Source organism: Balaenoptera acutorostrata, chromosome 13 (assembly GCF_949987535.1).
Source record: "Balaenoptera acutorostrata chromosome 13, mBalAcu1.1, whole genome shotgun sequence".
NCBI classification, from domain to species: Eukaryota; Metazoa; Chordata; class Mammalia; order Artiodactyla; family Balaenopteridae; genus Balaenoptera; species Balaenoptera acutorostrata.
The window spans coordinates 66,439,044-66,457,425 of record NC_080076.1 but is presented as its reverse complement, the minus strand read 5'-3'; the positions used below and the strand labels follow the sequence as shown (position 1 = coordinate 66,457,425).

Genomic DNA, 18,382 nt, shown 5'->3' with positions numbered 1-18,382 from the left:
GAGCCAATCAGGACACTGCGTGTGGTGCGGCGGGTCGGCAGTTGGGCGCGTGGCGTCAGACTGAGAGGAAGTTGGGTCGTAGTGAGGCCAGGTGGTGACCACCATGGTACGGAGCGGTGGGACCTGGGGGACGGGCCAGGACGGGTGGCGGGACCTTGGGGGACGGGCCTGGACCAGCAGTGGGGCCTTGGGGGACGGGCCTGGACCGGCAGTGGGGCCTTGGGGGACGGGCCCAGGTGGTGGGGTAGTGTCCGGAGTGTGCATGTCAGGGGCAGGCGTGGGGCTCACTCCACAGATGCAGTAAGCAGCCCCTGCCCTCGCTCTTCCGGACTCTTCCTTCTCGAGGCAACAGTCAAGGGTTGCTCTTGAGCTCTCTCATTTGTCTCAGCTGTGCTGTGAGCTCATGAGGGCACTTACAGAAATAGGCCTTTAAATAAGAGTGATAGAAGACTGTATATGCTGAAAAAATTGCTTCCTCCATTAGATAGGGTTGTGAGTTGTTTGGCCGCTCCACGTGGTATGCAGCATCTTGGTTCCCCCACCGGGGATCGAACCTGTGCCCCCTGCATTGAGAGCTCAGAGTCTTAACCACTGGACTGCCAGGGAATTCCCCCTCCCCCCCCTTTTTTAAAGCAAAACTAAGCAAACAGGAATAGGTAGGCTTATATCCCCCCTTTCTCGTGCCTTGTTTTTTCATTGTGCAAACAGTCCGGCTCCCTCCGTGCCAGCGTGCAAAGACCTGTGTCCTTGTTTACTGCCATGTAGTATTCCAGGGTGGTGTTCCACGTCTTCAGCCTGTCTGAGTCGCTGGACGTGTGGATGTTTTCCAGTCTTTTACGCATGGAGTTGCAATGAGGAATCTATGCCTGCACAGTTTCTCACTGGTGTAGGTGTATATTGGATACCACAAGTGAATGGTAGATAGTTTCAGATTCCCTTCCATCAGCAACACATATATGAGAATTCCTGTTTTCCCACAGCAGGGTAGGCTTCTGTCTTTAATTTGTCCATTTTTATGTCCTCAAGTCATAGGAATCTAGTTAATTGTTGAATTAATTACATTAATAGTTTGCACACCAATGGAACTCAACCAACACCTCTGTCATTGTGCACGTCTAAAACCAGTCACCTTTATGTGGAGAGAGGCCGGAATGACCCCTGACAGGGCTTTACCTGGCCTGGTTCACGTCTTGCTTGTTCCCAGTTAACTGAGGCTGATGTCATCCCAGCCTCTGTGTTCTCTTCTCATCACTGTGGTAGCTTCCAAACTCTATGAAGAGTACTAGATAATAACTCACACTAACATCTGCATTCTCCCTTTGCAAAAGTTGGTTTTGAGGCTTCTCTTATTGGTTATTGAACAGCATGACATCAAGCTGCTCAATTTTTTTTTTTTGTAGAGGTGATTTATTACAAGTATAAAGAAAAGGTATCTGCTATTACCTGACAGATAAAAGGAAGCTTCAGGATTAGAAGAAATTTGTGCATTTCATCATTTTTTAGGAGCTGTTATTTTTAGCAAAGCCTTTGTCTTAAATAAGAAAAATACCATGGTTAATACTTTTAGAAGAGCTATTCAGCCGTTGTTTGTTGGTATAACAGGGTCTTCTCAAGTTGAAATGCCTAAGTTCACAGTACTTAGTTTAACCGACTAAATTAGGAAACGTCTAGTGAGGGGGAGGTGGTGATGAGTTGGTGTGAAGATAACCTAAAAGAAATTACACTGATCTCTGAGAAAATGTTGTCTATTACAGATGCCTTCCCTCTGTATTAGAACGGTTTGTGTCTCAAGATGAATTTAATGGGAATTCCAGCAGTAGAAATTTTGTTTTAAATCCTACTTTATGCATCCTAGAGCCTCATCACAAAGTTGAGTACCTTCTGGAGAATCTGCCCAGCCTCAAAGGGTAAATCTTTTCTGGCTCACTATTGCAGTTTGGTTGGAATCAGAATTAGACTATCAGCTATGATTTGGCCCCTTGTCTTTCAAGGATAAGACTAGAAGCTGAATTTCTAGGCTTCCAGACCATCTCTCTTAAGGGCTAGGAGATTATAAATCTGGGATGTGATCGTAATTGTATGGTGAGAAGATAATACCCATGTTTAGAATTATCTGTTTCATGATGTGGCCATTTTGATGGCCTATTTTCTCTTCATTCAGGTTATCTCCTTTTTTTTCCTTGACCGCACCCCACATGGCTTGCGGGATCTTAGCTTGAGAGATCTTAGTTCCCCAACCAGGGATTGAACCCGTGCCCCCTGCAGTGGAAGTGCCGAGTCCTAACCTCTGGACCACCAGGGAATTCCCCAAGTTATCTCCTTTTGAGTGAGCTTCAGTAGTGTGTGTAAGGAGTTTGCCCATTTCATCTGTCTTGTTGAATTCATAATATTCCTTTATCCCTTTAATATCCTAGTAGTTATAGTCTCTTTTTTGTTCCTGATACTGGTAATTTGTGTCTTCTCTTTTTCTGGGTCAGTTTGGCCAGGGGCTTATCAATTTGATTGTTCAGCTCAAAGAACCAGGTTTTGGTTTCATTGACTTTTCTCTCTTTTTATTTTCCTGTTTTCTGTTTAGTTTATTTCTGCTAGTTATTATTTGCTTTTTTTCTGCATAATTTGGATATTTGCTCTTTTTCTAGTTTCTTAAGGTGGAAGCTTAGGTCATTGAATTTGAAATTTTTGAACAAACTTTTGTGTCTAAGTTTGTGAGGGATATTGGTCTGTAGTTTGCTTACTGAATATCTTTGTTGTTTTTTTTTATTTATTTGTATTTATTTATTTATTTATTTATGACTGCGTTGGGTCTTGCTGCGCACGGACTTTCTCTAGAAGCGGCGAGTGGGGCCTACTCTTTGTTGTGGTGCATGGGCTTCTCATTGCGGTGGCTTCTCTTGTGGAGCACGGGCTCTAGGTGCGCAGGCTTCAGTAGTTGTAGCATGGGGGCTCAGTAGTTGTGGCTCATGGGCTTAGTTGCTCTGAGGCATGTGGGATCTTCCCAGACCAGGGCTCGAACCCGTGTCCCCTACATTGGTAGGCAGATTCTTAACCACTGTGCCACCAGGGAAGTCCAGTGTCTTTGGTTTTTGTATCAGGGTAATGCTGGCCTCAGGGAATGAGTTGGGAAGTGTTCCTTTCTCTTCCATTTCCTGGAAGAGTTTGCAGGGGAGGAAAAATTTTTCTCTTCTGGGTTCTTCTCGTTGGTCTAATAATCTGATTGACAGATTAACATGAGAAAAACAAGTTTAATTTTGTACATATGGAAGTCCTATAAGTATAGGATCTAGGAATTGACCAAAGCAGGCTGTTTATATACCTTTTTAGACAAAGAATCAGTAATTTATGAAGATTTGAGGAAAGAAAGGGGTTTTTGCTTGGGCTAGCAAGTTAATGAAGAAGTAACAAAGTTTGTTTATGCAGCTTTCTCAGCCTTAAATTCCCTATCTCCAGGGATCATGTTGCCCTCCTTTCTCCTGGCATAGGGAGGATGCCTCCCCATGGGAGCTTTGTTTCCTGCTTTCAGGGGAGCAAAGGGTCAGAGTGTTCTTCTTGTACTAGCTGATTCTCAAGTAACTTTTTTTTTTTTTGGTAAAATTTTATTTATTCATTTATTTTTGGCTGCATTGGGTCTTCATTGCTGCTCGCAGGCTTTCTCTAGTTGCAGTGAACAGGGGCTACTCTTCATTGCGGTGCGCGGCTTCTCATTGCAGTGGCTTCTCTTGTTGCGGAGCATGGGCTTTAGGTGCATGGTTTCAGTAGTTGTGGCATGCGGGCTCCGTAGTTGTGGCTCACGGGCTCTAGAGCGCAGGCTCAGTAGTTGTGGCGCACGGGCTTAGTTGCTCTGCGGCATGTGGGATCTTCCCGGACCGGGGCTTGAACCTGTGTTCCCCGCGTTGGCAGGCAGATTCTTAACCACTGCACCACGAGGGAAGTCCTATGCTATTGTTTGTTGTATGTTACTTCTATATGAGTTGTAAACCCCACAATAATAAATCTTTATTTTTGCTTTAACATTCAATTTTTTTTTCAGTTTTTAACTTTATAACATTACCTTAAACGTGTAAAGAGTTAATCTTATCACACTACACATGGCTGAATTTATTAAAGATAAAAATCACAAATGAGTGACACAGTTACTTGTTACATATTCTTCCCATTACAACTGACAGGTTCACTAATCATACAGTGTATTTTTTTTTTAAAGATTTATTTATTGATTGACTGATTGATTGCTGTGTTGGGTCTTCATTTCTGTGCCAGGGCTGTCTCTAGTTGCGGCAAGTGGGGGCCACTCTTCATCGTGGTGCGCGGGCCTCTCACTATCGTGGCCTCTCTTGTTGTGGAGCACAGGCTCCAGATGCGCAGGCTCAGTAGTTGTGGCTCACGGGCCTAGTTGCTCCGCGGCATGTGGGATCTTCCCAGACCAGGGCTCGAACCCGTGTCCCCTGCATTAGCAGGCAGATTCTCAACCACCGTGCCACCAGGGAAGCCCCATACAGTGTATTTTATTATTAGAAGCTATAAAGGAGATCAAATCTCTAGTAATTTTTCTTCTTCTCTTTGATTAGTGTGTTGTTTCAGTGTGCAGATAGAATATAGTGTCAGTCACCAAGAGTCTCAGCAGACTTTTGTTTTTCCAGTAAGAATATCCTTGTTTATTTGCAATGTAAAAATTCCCTAGATCATTCTCTAGATCATGCATCATTTTCCATTAATTTGGTCATCAGATCAGGTAAAAAGTCTGTGTGCACCAATTTGCAGAAGTGGTCATCCAGAAGTAAGTGCTGGGCTCAATTATATTTTTAAAATATGGTATAAAGTCTTTTATATTTGCCCACATATTTAGCAGTTTTGTCATTCTTCAGTCCAATTTTGCAGTTGCAATTTTCCATCTAGTATGATTTTCCTTCTTCCTGGAGAGATTCCTTTAACATTTTTTTTTGTAGTGGTGACTACTACTCTCAGCTAATGATTAATTCTCTCAGCTTTTGAATGCCTGAAAAAGTCTTCATTTTGCCTTTTATTTTAGTTCTGTTGAGGTATACTTGACATAAAGTATTCACTGAAAGTGTATAATTTGACAAGGTTTAATATTTATTAACATCTTGATTATCCATGAAATCATCACCTCAATCAAGATAATGAACATATCCATCACCCCCCCAAAGTTACCTGGTACCCCTTTGTAAATCCTCCCTTCTGCCTCACCCCCTTTCTCTCCCCCACTAATCCACATTTCTGTATTTTCTAGGATTTTGTATGAATGGGATCATTGAGTTAATTTGTTGTTGTTTGGATTCTTTCACTCACTATAATTATTTTGAGATTCACCCATGTTGTTGCAATGCAGTTCATTTTTATTGCTGAGTATCTCCTTTTTTGTATGTGGTAAACTACACATGACAAACTTACCATTTTAACCATTTTTAAGTGTATAATTCAGTAGCATTAAGTACATTTACATGTTGTATAACCATCAGCACTATTTCCAGAACTTTTTCATCATTCTCAAATCTTCTTAGTATATAATCTGCTGGGGGGGTTTTGTTTTTTATTTTTTATACAATTTTTTAAAAATAAATTTATTTATTGATTTATTTATGGCTGTGTTGGGTCTTCATTGCTGTGCACGGGCTTTCTCTCGTTGGGGTGAGCCAGGGCTACTCTTCGTTGCGGTGCGTGGGCTTCTCATTGTCGTGGCTTCTCTTGTTGCGGAGCATGGGCTCTAGGCACATGGGCTCAGTAGTTGTGGCTCGCGGGCTCTAGAGCGCTGGCTCAGTGGTTGTGGCACGCGGGCTTAGTTGCTCCGTGGCATGTGGGATCTTCCTGGACCAGGGCTCAAACCCGTGTCCCCTGCATTGGCGGGCAGATTCTTAACCACTGTGCCGCCAGGGAAGCCCTTTTATACAATTTTTAAAGTACACTTTTCATTTATAGTTACTACAAACTATTTATAATCTGTTGTTAATCTCATCCAGTGTGTTTTTCATTTCAGACATTGATAAAAAAAGACATTAGCAATTTGAGTTAGGTCTTTTTTATATCAAACATGTCTCTCCTTATCATGTTCATTTTTTCCTGTACTTTCCTGAGCATGTAGATATATAATAGTTATTTTAATGTCCTTGTTTACTAATTCTATCATCTGTCATTTCTGGGTCTGTTTTTATTGATTGCTTTTTCTCTTCATATGGTAATAGTTTCTGACTTTTCTAGGTTTTATTTTTTAATTTTCTGGTGTATATGGTAAGTTTAGATTGGATACCAGACATGAATTTTACATTATTGGGTGTTCTTTCAACTGTTTCTAGGCTTTTGGGGGGATGCTATTTGTATACCTGGGAACAATTTGATCCTTTTGAGGCTTGCTTTTCAGCTTTCTTAAGTGGGTTCAGACCAGCCTTTAGGGTTGGCCTCACTTGACCCCACTACTGAGGACTCCACCTAGTGCTCTGTGAGTTAGGATGTCTTTCTGCCATGGCAGGTGTGAGCTCAGGGGTCCCTCCCCACCTGTGCTGAGCAGCCCACAGTGAGGACTCGGGGTCCCCCTGCTGATCTCCCTGAGCTCTCTCCATGCAGCTGTCTCTCCTCCAGATAGAAAGCCAGCACCAGGCTTTCTAGCTGCCTCGATCTCTCTCAACACAGGATTCTCTCTGCTCAACTCAGGGAGATCCCTGGGTTTCTCCTCTCTCGGCTACAGCCTGGACACTCCCCAGCAGCCTTCTGGGGCATCTGTAGGGCTTGCCTTGTTTCCATGCTCTAAGGAATCACTTACTGTCTTCTGCTGCCTGTTGTTTAATGACTGAAAAGTGTTACTTCATGTTTTTTTCCTAAGCCATTGCTTGTATCAGGTTGGTAAATACAGCCTTAGGTGGAAATAAAATGGCTTGACTGCTTATTTTGTATAAATTTTTAACGCTTTTTATTGATTGCTAGGAAGATGTTTTATTTATTTATTTATTTATTTGGTTGTGCTGGGTCTTAGTTGTGGCAGGCAGGCTCCTTAGTGGCATCTCGCCAGCTCCTTAGTTGTGGCAGGCGGGCTTCTTAGGTGTGGTATGCAAACTCTTAGTTGTGACATGCATGTGGGTTCTAGTTCCCTGGCCAGGGATCAAACCCGGGCCCCCTGCATTGGGAGTGTGGAGTCTTAACTGCTGCGCCACCAGGGAAGTCTCGCTGGGAAGATGTTTATAATGGCTGTATTCCTATTCACAGTTCAAGTGTGTCTCCATCCATGCTCAGACATAAAATGATCATTGGAAGCTCATGGGACAATAATGTCTGATAAGACCTTAAGAAACCAAAAGATTTTAGAGATATTAATTTAAGACGTTGGGTCTCATTTGCGTGCCACATAGTGACAACTGCCTTGAAGCTGGGGGGCCTCACATGTATGTTCTGGTTCCCAGCGCGAGTGCATCTCTATCCACGTGGGGCAGGCGGGGGTCCAGATCGGCAATGCCTGCTGGGAGCTGTACTGCCTTGAACATGGAATTCAGCCCGACGGCCAGATGCCAAGTGACAAAACCATCGGCGGTGGGGATGACTCATTCAACACGTTCTTCAGTGAGACCGGGGCTGGCAAGCATGTGCCCAGAGCCGTGTTCGTGGACCTGGAGCCCACCGTGGTCGGTAGGTACCCTGAGACTTAGAAGGGGAAGCACAGAACCTTTGCTGGGTTCCTCCAGATCAGAAGCCCGAGGTAGTTTCCAAGGGGAGCTGCCAGGAGAGAGCACCTTTCAGTGGCGGCCACCCAGGAGACAACAGAATGTCACCCTAGAGCCCGTGAGACCCAGGCCACAGAGGGCGCCCAGCAAAAGTCACGCTGATGTCTAGTATGTCAGGGCCATTTCAGCAACACCCCGGGTGTAGCTGTGGGTGTGAACGAAACATGCACGCGCAGAACCGCCTGTGCGGTGTGAGCACTCCCCCGCCTTTGGGAACCGGCCACACTGGCATTTGTTCCCCGGGTTGACTGGACCTTCCCGGAGCCATAAACGGCAGATAAGGCACGTGTATCACACGGAGACCTTTTCTGTGAGACGCTGACGCTGCTGGCCTGCGAGGCGCAGCACGTGCCTGTAGAATTGAAGGTTTCTCCGGACCTGGCCATCCCGGTGAGTCAGCGACCGTCCTTAGAGTCTCGGGCACACTGTCCTCTCTGCAGATGAAGTGCGCACGGGGACCTACAGGCAGCTCTTCCACCCGGAGCAGCTGATCACCGGGAAGGAGGACGCAGCCAATAACTACGCCAGAGGCCATTACACCATCGGCAAGGAGATCGTCGATCTGGTCCTGGACCGGATCCGCAAACTGGTGAGAAGGGCCCTGGGAAGGCCTCCTGGACAGGAGGGGAGGCCCGGGATCTCCCCGGGACATCACTTTGGCAAAACCCAGCAGAACCATGAGTGCAGGGTCTTCCTTTCTGGTGTGGCCGCAGTGCGTCCACATCTGTAACTGCTAAGTGTGACGCGTGTTCCCTGTGGATGGGTTGAACCCGTATAGTGAACCTGCAGAGGAAGAGTGTGCCGTGACCGGGGCCCTTTGGGGCCCATGGGGGCGGTGGCACGGCTCGTGCGGGCGTGGCCTCATGGCCTCTGCTCTCCCGCAGGCGGACCTGTGCACGGGCCTGCAGGGCTTCCTCATCTTCCACAGCTTCGGGGGCGGCACCGGCTCGGGCTTTGCGTCCCTGCTCATGGAGCGGCTCTCTGTGGACTACGGCAAGAAGTCCAAGCTGGAGTTCGCCATCTACCCGGCCCCCCAGGTGTCCACGGCCGTGGTGGAGCCCTACAACTCCATCCTGACCACGCACACGACCCTGGAGCACTCGGACTGTGCCTTCATGGTGGACAACGAGGCCATCTATGACATCTGCCGGCGCAACCTGGACATCGAGCGGCCCACGTACACCAACCTTAACCGTCTGATCGGGCAGATCGTGTCCTCCATCACGGCCTCCCTGCGCTTTGACGGCGCCCTCAACGTGGACCTGACGGAGTTCCAGACCAACCTGGTGCCCTACCCCCGCATCCACTTCCCTCTGGCCACATACGCCCCGGTCATCTCGGCCGAGAAGGCCTACCATGAGCAGCTGTCCGTGGCCGAGATCACCAACGCCTGCTTCGAGCCGGCCAACCAGATGGTCAAGTGTGACCCTCGCCACGGCAAGTACATGGCCTGCTGCATGCTGTACAGGGGGGACGTGGTCCCCAAAGACGTCAATGCGGCCATTGCCACCATCAAGACCAAGCGCACCATCCAGTTTGTGGACTGGTGCCCGACTGGGTTCAAGGTAGGCTGGGTGGTAATGCGTGTTCACCTTTCCGCCCGCGGCAGATCCTGGGATGGGGTGCTGCCCCTTTGTGGAGGGTACCCTGTTCCAGGGAAGCCGGGCTGGGTCATGGATTAGTGAGCTGGGGGACAGTTCTCATTCCTTCACTGGTGTCTCTAGAACTTCCTTCCTGAGTCATCACATGATACAGCTCTGTGAGCGTATTTTTTACAGAAATTATCTGGAGGAGTTCTTGGGTGGAAAACATAGGTTGATTTAGAAATAAGATGTTTTTTCTTATAGTAATTTTTCTTAGAATAGAAATGTAGGAATTTTCTGGGCGTTTTGGTAATTTATGGGGATATTTGAACTTGGGGCATTACTGTAAACTGACTGTTGTCTCTGAATTCCACTTGATTCCATCGGCATGTAAAAATTACATCCAATTTAAGTGTCGTATGGAACGTTTGGTTTACAGCGCTGTCATGAATCCTTCTGTGGAGAAGTGGAGATTGGGGAGCCTATACAGTGTGTCCTGGGTTGTCCTCAGACCCAGCTTGCTCCGACCTTCCACTGGACACAGGACAGAAACCTTGCACCTTACTTGATTCCCAGCCTTCCCTCTGGGAACGGAACTGTGCTTCCCTGAACCTTGCTCTTAGGGCCTCCCCTGGCTCAGACCCCCGCTGCTGCGGTGGGTTCTTACCTAGGAGTCTGGGTTTCTTCCTCTGGTCCAGGGCTCAGCACAGATGACCGACCCATCACCTGGTTTTGTGAATGGTTTCATGTGTGCACAGCCGTCCCCGCTTATTGGCTCATTGCTGTGGCAGCTCTTGTGCTGCAAAGACAGGGTTGAGTATCTGTGACAGAGCCCCTGTGGCCCAGCAGCCTAGAACATGTGCCGTAGCCCCCTTGACAGACCCTGTATCTCCTGCCGAAACCTCTGGTCACGTGATCCCTGGTCTGAAGCTTGGACTGCCTCTCCCTTGGTCCCAGTGCTGGGATCTCGATCCCTCCCTCTTACTTAGCGCTCATGTGGGCCGCGTCCATGGCAGTGGTCACAGCGTCAGGGACCTCTGACAGTGTGCTTGTCACTCTATGTGTACACTGTTTGGTGGGAAAGCAGGGGGTGTGACCTGCCCTCGTGATTCTGCCACAGTTGTGTTCTCTGAATCTGCCTGGGTGGAAAAGGCTCAGCTACAGACATTAATCCTCATCTTGTTGAACCCTCTGGAGAAAATAACATATGAAGAATCCCAAGCAGTGTCCCTTCTCAGAGGGAAGATAGTCCTATCACCTGTGTACCTATCACGTGTCACAGTTGCTAGGACACAGCCTCTGCAGCAGCTTGGGTGTGAGCCAGGGTGGCAGGCTCTGGGGCTCCTCTTTCCGTTTTCCTTGTCTGGAAACCAGAATCCTGCTTTCCTGGCACCTTGCTTGGCACACAGCTGGGCCTAGAGTACAGGGTGGCCCCAGCCTCCCCGGGTCACCAGCGAGCACCTCCATGCCTTCTGATTCCACGAACGCAGCCACCATTCCTGGATTGACGGAAGCTTCACGCAGTGCTTTCTCCCCTTCTTTGGCAGGTGGGCATCAACTACCAGCCCCCCACAGTGGTCCCAGGGGGAGACCTGGCCAAGGTGCAGCGGGCCGTGTGCATGCTGAGCAACACCACGGCCATCGCCGAGGCCTGGGCCCGCCTGGACCACAAATTCGACCTCATGTACGCCAAGCGTGCCTTCGTGCACTGGTACGTGGGGGAGGGCATGGAGGAGGGCGAGTTCTCGGAGGCCCGGGAGGACTTGGCAGCACTGGAGAAAGATTACGAAGAGGTGGGTGTGGACTCGGTGGAAGCGGAGGCCGAGGAAGGGGAAGAGTACTGAACGGGAGGGAGCGGGCTAGTGGCCCCCTGTACCCCGCCAACTGTCATGTTACAGATGTTTATCTACAGTTTCTGAATTAAACCTCTGTTGTGCTCACCTGGAACATGCTCATCTGTCCACAGGAGCAGGGAGGACCCCTCTGCTGGGCCATGTGGACGGCTGTCCAGCTGCTTGGGCTGTGCTGCTGGGGTGGGTGGACCTACATCTGTGAGGAGCCTCTGCTTATGTGACGTGACCCAAGGGCAAAAAGTCAGTGTTTCCAATCCAAGGTTTAAAAACAAATAATTCTAGGAAAACTGAGTTAGGTTTTTCAATTGAATTTGCCATTTTTCAGGCTTCTTTATTGATGGGACAAGTGGACTAAGGTGTAAAAGCTTAGAATTGGAGTTTGAAAACCTGAGGTCCATGTAAACCTGTAAAACTGGGTCAAATGTGGAAGGTCAAGACATTTTGGGGGAAAGGGTTTTACTGGATTCTCTGTGGCATGCATGACCCACAGAGGGTTAAAAGTTCTAGGTCACGGCCCTTCTGTCCTCAAACCCCTGCTGCACCTGAGCGCCCTGGGAGGGCCTCAGTGAAAACGCAGACCTGGTAATATGCACGTTTTCTCACAGGCTCAAAAATGAGGTCTGGGAGGTGGGGTCACTGGTTGAAGTCACTTGGTTGGTTCAGCTGAAGTGTGACGAGGACCAGCACACAGAACTAATTATAAATCTCTGTGCCTTAATATATTCAAAAGGTAACAGAAGACATCTTGAACAGACCCTCAGGTTTTCAAAGAGGTTTATTACCAACGGGAGGAGCAGCCTGTCTGAGAGGCTGGCAGCCCGTGGTGGGCCCATGCGAATCCTCTTGCTCAGGTGTTGCTCCGCGTGGGGCTCTTCCCCGGCCCGCTCCCCTTGGGCAGCCTGGTGGCGCTGGGCTGGCGGGGCATCCTCTGGCTGGATCCTTCCCGGATGCCGCGCTCTGGCAGCGCCGGGCCTCCGCCAAGGGCACCACTGCCTTTGTTTCTCCCTGAGCAGACACAAAACACAGGCGTTAGTAACCTGGCAGAGGCCACCTCGCAACACCTATTGTCTGTGTCCCGAGAGCAGTGCTGGGGCAGCTTGGCGTGTCGACCCCCAGCAACTGCCCTCCCTGTCAGACTGGTGACGCAGGAAGCATGTTAGTCAGGCTTCTGGATTTGGATCTTGGAAGCTCTTCCTCATACATTTTCCTCCCTCTCCCCTCAGTGTTCTACAAATATTCAGGTTCACCGGGTCCTATGACTGGGCTCCTGCTGAGGACGCGCCCTGTCCATGGGGCGGTCACGCTCAGGTGCAGAGCACAGCTCCGGCCACTCCCCCACTGGTAACCTGCCAGCTTTAGTCTGTCTTGTGCCGACAGTCAGGAAGGTCTGCAGTCATGCCTGGGCCAGTGCCTGTGGCATCAGCAACAGAGAGGACCCCGGGGGACAAGCGTGCCTGGGCCACAGTCCCTCCCCACTGGGCCTGCCTCAGCCTGGGCTCTCCTCTGGCCTGCAGCTCTGACCCCCAGCCTCCATCCCGGTTTAGTCCAACAGCCTGCAGTGGGGAACCGGGGGCTCTTGGACAGAAGACATGACAGTTTCCTAGGGGCTTGTTAAGTCGTTTCTGCTCACGGGCTGTCACCTTGGGCAAGGGGAGGGACCTGCATTTGAGACTCAAGTCCGTGCTCTAATCCTCACACCTAGCTTCTCCCCAGGACTCCTGCAGGGATAGGATGGCCCTTCTCAAGACACTTTCTGGGAAAGTTCTTCCTCAGAGAGCAGGAGGTCTGTGCTGCCTGGCATGGGGTGTGGGGGGGTGGTGGTGGGTTGCAGTGGCATCAGCTTGGAACCCTGACAGCTTGGGTTTCCCTGGCGTTGCTTCCCCCTCGAGAACCCGTGTGTACTCGATTTCACAAAAGTGTAGTAGTAACGGGTTCGCCAGTGCCGGGCGGAGTAGATAGGAGCGTGTGGTAGGGTGAAGCCGGGCCAACTCTGTCCCAGTGACTCCCGGAGACAGAAGCAAAGAGAAACATCACCCCTCATCTCTGGTACAAATGCTAATCTTCTGGTCCCCACTGACTGGTCCTGTGAGTGCATGGGCCCCACCACCCTGCAGGGTCTCCCAATGTGCCAGTGCCCTGCTCAGGCCATGCTTCCTCCTCTCCACCAAGGCTGAGCCGAGCCAAATCAGGTCCATGGAGCCCATGGCCTAGCCCTGGGTGCTGGGTGCTCCCAAAGCACAGCTCAGGCGTAGCTCCACCGCAAGCAGCAGGGCAGGTCCCAGCTGCAGGCCTCACTTTGAAGCCAGCTTTGCTTTGGCTTGCACATGTGTGTTTCCTCTCCCCCTCAGTGTAATGACCAGGGCCCCTCTGGACACTCAAGGATGACAGGAAACTAGGAAAGAGCAAGTAATGTTCATCTTTAAATCTGACGAGGCCAATAAACCCTGGAAATAAGAAACATGTAACTTTGAGTCATAGAAGGTGTCAAGAAAACTATCTAAGGATGAAAGTAGCCCATTTATCCAGCTCAGTGTGATTCTTAGAACCCTAAAGGAATCACATGCTTTGGGCGTTCTTGGGGAGACCCACTCAGGCCTCATTTCACACGTGGCTGTGGAGGTCAAGAAGGTTTGCAGGGCCCAGTGGACCCAGCAAGGGGCATCTGGGAGCTCGTCAGGCCTGCTCCAGCTCCCTCCTGACGGTAATTAGGGTCCGACAGAATGCAGTGAGGGCTGGGGCTGAGCCAAGGGTGACCACAAGCTGCGGTGGGGGTGGTGGGGACATGCTCCCAGGCCTGGTTCCCGTGGGGCCCTCTTTAAGGGTCAAAGACAGACAAGGGTGTCTGTTAAAAACAGTCTGGTTTACCCCCCTACCCCTGAAACCAGCTGTGGCCACTCAGTGTTGGATGCCCCCTCATGAAGCAAATGCCCCGAATTCACCAGCCCATTGCCACCTGTGACTCAGGGGGCCCCTGAAGCTGGGGAACCACCCAGACCCGGTAGGACCCACTCTGCCGTTGACTTTTGGAGTGGCCCCCGGGACCCCTGATCACCCACCCTGAGAGCTCTGCCGCAGAGCTGAGCGGGAACGAGAATTATAGAAAGCCCCAGAGCGCTTTCTCCTGGGTGGTGGGCGCACCCCCTTGTGGAATCACAGGCCAGATGGCTGCCGAGGCCAAATGTCACTGACCGGCTGTGAGCCAACACGGAAGGCGTGTTGTGTGCAGAGGGGTGGGGGAACGGGTGGGTGAGAAATAGAGAGAAAGAATACACCACAGCCCTGCTATCTGCAAGGCCGGCTGGCGGGGTCTGGTGGCCAGGATGAGCGGGCGGCCAGGGGTGTGCAGAGCACACAGCAGGGGCTTGATCAGTGCTTCCAGAACAGATACAGACAGAACAATGCACAACATGGACTGCACGTGTGCGCTTTAACCTTTAACTCAGCCCACACTTCTGGGGAGGTGATCCCCACATGGACGTGCGTGACTCTTCCAGGCACACGGCCCGATGCTGTGTTGGGGAGAAGCTCGGCGTGAGTGCTCTGCAGCTGCGCTGCCGCCAGAGACGGGCTGCAAGCCACCTGCGTGGTCTTTAGCTTTTTCAAGAGCCATGTTAAAAAGTAAAAGAAACAGGAAATTGACTTAAATGTTTCAATTAACCCAAACATCCAATATGTCATTTTAGTGGGTAATCAGTATAAAAGTTATCCGTGAGGTGTCCATTACCTTCTGGTGCCAACGCTCGGGTACCTCTCCTCATGGCTCCGCACACCAGACTCCACCTTATGCTTTCCGGGGGGGACATCTTTTTAGAATGTGTGGTTTCCCTAAACTTCAACAGCACACAACTGAACCTAACTCCGCGTCCTTAACAAGACAAGCATGACCCCCCCTGAGCTCTCAGGACAGAAATGGTGAGCCTGACAGGCCCCACAGGGCACCTGGATGGCCAGGGGACAGGAACCCAGAGAGCCAAGCCCTTGAGTGGGGCTCCAGCCCTTGATCTGGGTCAACCTCACTCCGATTCTGAGGGAAACCTAAGGCCAGCTGGCTCCAACGTTCCCAAACCCCCACCACCAGCCTAGACCACCAAGGTTCCCCACTGCTTACTCTGTGACAATGCTCCTTATTTTCTCTACCCAGATCCTGCCATTAACCAGGTGACCAGAGATCTGTGTGGACAGATGCTATGACATGCAGCCTCAGAGATCTATCTCATTGGTGGCCTCTGCCTCTGGCCTCAGTGTACTCCTGGCACGGCCCCTCATCTGCCCTCTACCTCCACTGGGCATCTCCCCAGGGCCTCAGTGCCCTTGTACCCTGGCTGGTGGCCACCCAGCCCAGCAGGACCTATGGCCTGAGCACTCAAGGGGAAACGACCCTGTGGGGCCCAGTGCCCCATGCCTCTCTAGTCCCTGGCCCGGGGCTTCCTCCCCACCTCCCATCCCTCTATGCGGTGCTCCCAGCCCCGCACCCCAACACACCCTTGACTGCACCCTCTCCCTCCCTCCCCTCACACCCCAGCTCAGCCGCCTCCCAGGGGCTGCAGCAGCGCACAGGACTCTGCAGCTGGTGCAAGGGCCCTGCCCCCAGCTTGTTTAACGCCTGCCGCTCCAGCAAGGCCGGTGCTGTCCTTCGAGACTGGACACCCGTCACTGTCGGTATGTCTAGCCACTGGATAGACAGCATGTCCACCTTGCAGCCCCACTGTGCCCTCAGCACTGAGAGCAGGCCTGGCACTGAGCAAGGGAGGGAGTGGCAAAACCCCCGAGTGAAGGGATCTCTCTCCTTTAGTCCCCACGCTCCTCAGGCCCCCTGTCCAAGCTCCAGGCACACCTGGAACAGCAAGGTGGGTGATGTAGGGAGGGGCACGTGGGAGGGTGCAGCTAGAGCTCCCATGGGATTTCACACTCTAATACACCAGCCTCATCGTGCCTGGCAGTGCCTGGAAGGCACCCCCAGCTCAGGAACCAGGCAGTTGAGGGGACCCATGGTCTGATCCTCCAGGCAGCCAGTCCAGGGGGGTGATGGCATCTAAGAGGCCCAGGTGCCTGTCACACCTCAGGCTTTGCTCTCCACAGCACACCACGCTGTCCCTTCCCTGCCCCTTGGGTGTCCTCCTCTGGGCTGGGGGCAGCTCTACAGAGCGCAAGTCTCACCAGCAGAGTTAGCCTTTGGGGACGGAGTGTGGGCCTGTCCTGTGAGCACTACACTTGTCTCTAATGAGCGGAGCTGTGAAATCGCGCCCTCAGTCCCTAAGCTGCGGGGCAGGGATGGCCCACTGGGTCCTGCCCTTGCAGCTCAAAGCTGCTCTGCCTTTCTGGGGGGCCACAGCAGTTTCCACGGAAACAGGCGAGAGTACCAACCCCCAGAGATAAACCAATAAACGCAACCTGCAAAAGGAGAGAACAGGCAGCAAGAGAACCGGAGGGAACCGGGGGGCCCCGGAGAAAGAGGCGAGTGCGAGGCAGCTGGGCCGTGGAGCAGAACTGGAGAGGCCGCAGGCTGCAGGGCCGAGGAAAAGGAGGGCCTTGCGGGGGGGGTACAGTTCTCGGCAGAGAGAAAGGAGGCCGCTGGAGGTCAGAGAGAGACACAAAGAGAGCAGACAGCGTGCATCAGTGAGAAGGCCTGCACTCCAGTGCCCAGGGCCTCTCAGGACGGGGGCACGGGCGCCCAGGGCCCAGGCACACCCACCCACAGGGCCCAGCTGCCCTCCGCCCCAACGTCAGCCCCTTCTCAGGATGTTTCTGGCTAAGGAGCCAGCCTGGAGGTCCTGCTGCATTTCAGAGGGTTTCTGGAATGGGGAGCAGAAGTGACACCCGAAGCGGATTAGAGCTCCATCATGACACTCTGGTCACCAGCACCTGCTCATCCCCCAGCCATGACCCTCCAGACTGAGGAGGCCCCTCGGGCCTCTGTACCCTGCCAGCCAGGGCTGCCAGGCTGCACCCACCCACAGCCCAAGGATGGAAGCTTCGCTGTCCAGATTCCTGGGCAGGACCTGGGCCGGGTGGGGTGCCAACAAGGGCACGCAGGAAGGCCTCTGCCCGTGCTGCTCCCTGAGGACTTCCGTACAGGCTATACAGGCCATGAGGACAGGAACCAAAGCTGCCTTGTTCCTATGTTTGTGGGATAAAAACGTGAGAGCAGAGGTGGGGAGAAACTGGGGTCGCAAAAATCCCAGACGAGGTCTAGCCTGCCTGGGTCTCCCACCCTGTGTCCTCCCGATCTGGAAGTGCACCCTCAAAGGTGGCAGCAAAGTCGAAGCTAGGGACGGGAGCCCAAGGGGCCAGACCTTGGATGGGCCCAGCCTGTCCTGGGACTAGAGGAACAGAAGGGCCTGGCCACTCAGGGCCAAGCCCGCGCGGTGCCAGGCGCTGCCCCCTTTCCGCCCCCGTCCCCCTCCCCGCCGCCCGGGCCCGGCTCTGACCTCGGGTCTCAGGCACGCCGGGCGTGGGCAGGGGCGCCGCCGCGGGGTCCTGGGGCTCGCTCGCCAGCCTCTGCCCGGCGCACATGGACTTGAGCATCTGGAAGACTGCGAGGGGCGCCACGTTTAGCTTCAGCAAGTCCACCAGGATCCTGGCGAGAACACACGCTGCGGCAGTGAGCCCTACTCGCCCGGTCCGGCAGTCCCTGGGGACCCCGACTGCCCCGGGACCCCGCCTCCGCCGGGCGCTCACTTGAACACGTCGGGGTCCATGGCGCCGCCCGCCGCCTGCGCCAGCTCGAACAGCTCCATCTCCTCGGCGCTCAGCACCTTCTTCCGCCGCAGCGCCAGCTTCTGCAGGGCCGCCTCCAGCCCCGGTGGCGGCCCCGGCCCGGGCCCCGCGCCCGGCGCCGCCATCTGCGGACCGCGGAGGGTGCGCGTCGCTGGGTCCGGTCCCCGCTCCGCCCGGCCCCGCCCGGCCCCGCCCGGTCCGGCCCGCCGCGCCCCCTACCGGCCCGCCGCGCGCCCCTCTCCCTGCAGAGCCCACGTCATCCAGCGCTCAGACCCGGGCCCGGGCGGCTGCGGGCGTGCGTAAGACCGGGCCCTTGGAGACGGGGATTCCCCGCGCGCTAGCCGAAGTGGTGGCACGCAGTGCAGCGCGGGCATTCTGTGGGCGCTCAATAAATGCCCTTCGGGCCCAGAGCGTAACTGTTCCGCGCCTACTCCGCGGTAGGGGGCGCGCTTCGAGGCGCTAACGCACCGACACGTCTTCGCGCACGCGCGCTCCTTGCGGAGGA

General features: G+C 52.7%; 2 protein-coding genes across 3 annotated transcripts; one reads left to right on the top strand and one right to left on the bottom strand.

Moving 5' to 3' along the window:
- The first annotated feature begins 7,493 nt into the window (after positions 1–7,493).
- On the top strand, positions 7,494–11,151 carry LOC103018473 (tubulin alpha-3 chain-like). The gene is made up of 4 exons (XM_007196276.2): positions 7,494–7,629; positions 8,165–8,313; positions 8,609–9,289; positions 10,855–11,151. The coding sequence occupies exons 1-4, from the start codon at positions 7,509–7,511 to the stop codon at positions 11,149–11,151; spliced, it is 1,248 nt and encodes a 415-aa protein (XP_007196338.2). The 5' UTR covers positions 7,494–7,508.
- Positions 11,152–11,917: 766 nt separating this feature from the next.
- Positions 11,918–18,347, bottom strand: MZT2B (mitotic spindle organizing protein 2B). Of its 2 annotated transcripts, XM_007196274.2 has the most exons (4): positions 17,839–18,347; positions 17,589–17,737; positions 16,552–16,731; positions 11,918–12,165 (listed from the first exon to the last, which is right to left on the bottom strand). In XM_007196274.2, exons 1-4 carry the CDS (start codon positions 18,000–18,002, stop codon positions 12,008–12,010), a joined length of 651 nt encoding a protein of 216 aa, XP_007196336.1. In that variant the 5' UTR covers positions 18,003–18,347; the 3' UTR covers positions 11,918–12,007. The 2 variants fall into 2 exon arrangements, with proteins under 2 accessions (XP_007196336.1, XP_007196337.1); XM_007196275.2 differs by lacking the exon at positions 16,552–16,731 and having other exon boundaries at positions 17,839–18,331.
- Between the last annotated feature and the right edge of the window lie 35 nt (positions 18,348–18,382).

Bases quoted from the DNA above. Each gene is read 5' to 3' on its own strand.
- MZT2B (XM_007196274.2), bottom strand. From the start codon at position 18,002: ATGGCGGCGCCGGGCGCGGGGCCCGGGCCGGGGCCGCCACCGGGGCTG. The intron at 17,738-17,838 runs GTGAGCGCCCGG...TGTTCTCGCCAG, and splicing joins ATGGACCCCGACGTGTTCAA to GATCCTGGTGGACTTGCTGA. The intron at 16,732-17,588 runs GTCAGAGCCGGG...TCTGACCTCCAG, and splicing joins CGGCGTGCCTGAGACCCGAG to CGGCCTCCTTTCTCTCTGCC.
- LOC103018473 (XM_007196276.2), top strand. From the start codon at position 7,509: ATGCCAAGTGACAAAACCATCGGCGGTGGGGATGACTCATTCAACACG. The intron at 8,314-8,608 runs GTGAGAAGGGCC...GCTCTCCCGCAG, and splicing joins TGGACCGGATCCGCAAACTG to GCGGACCTGTGCACGGGCCT. The intron at 9,290-10,854 runs GTAGGCTGGGTG...CTTCTTTGGCAG, and splicing joins GGTGCCCGACTGGGTTCAAG to GTGGGCATCAACTACCAGCC.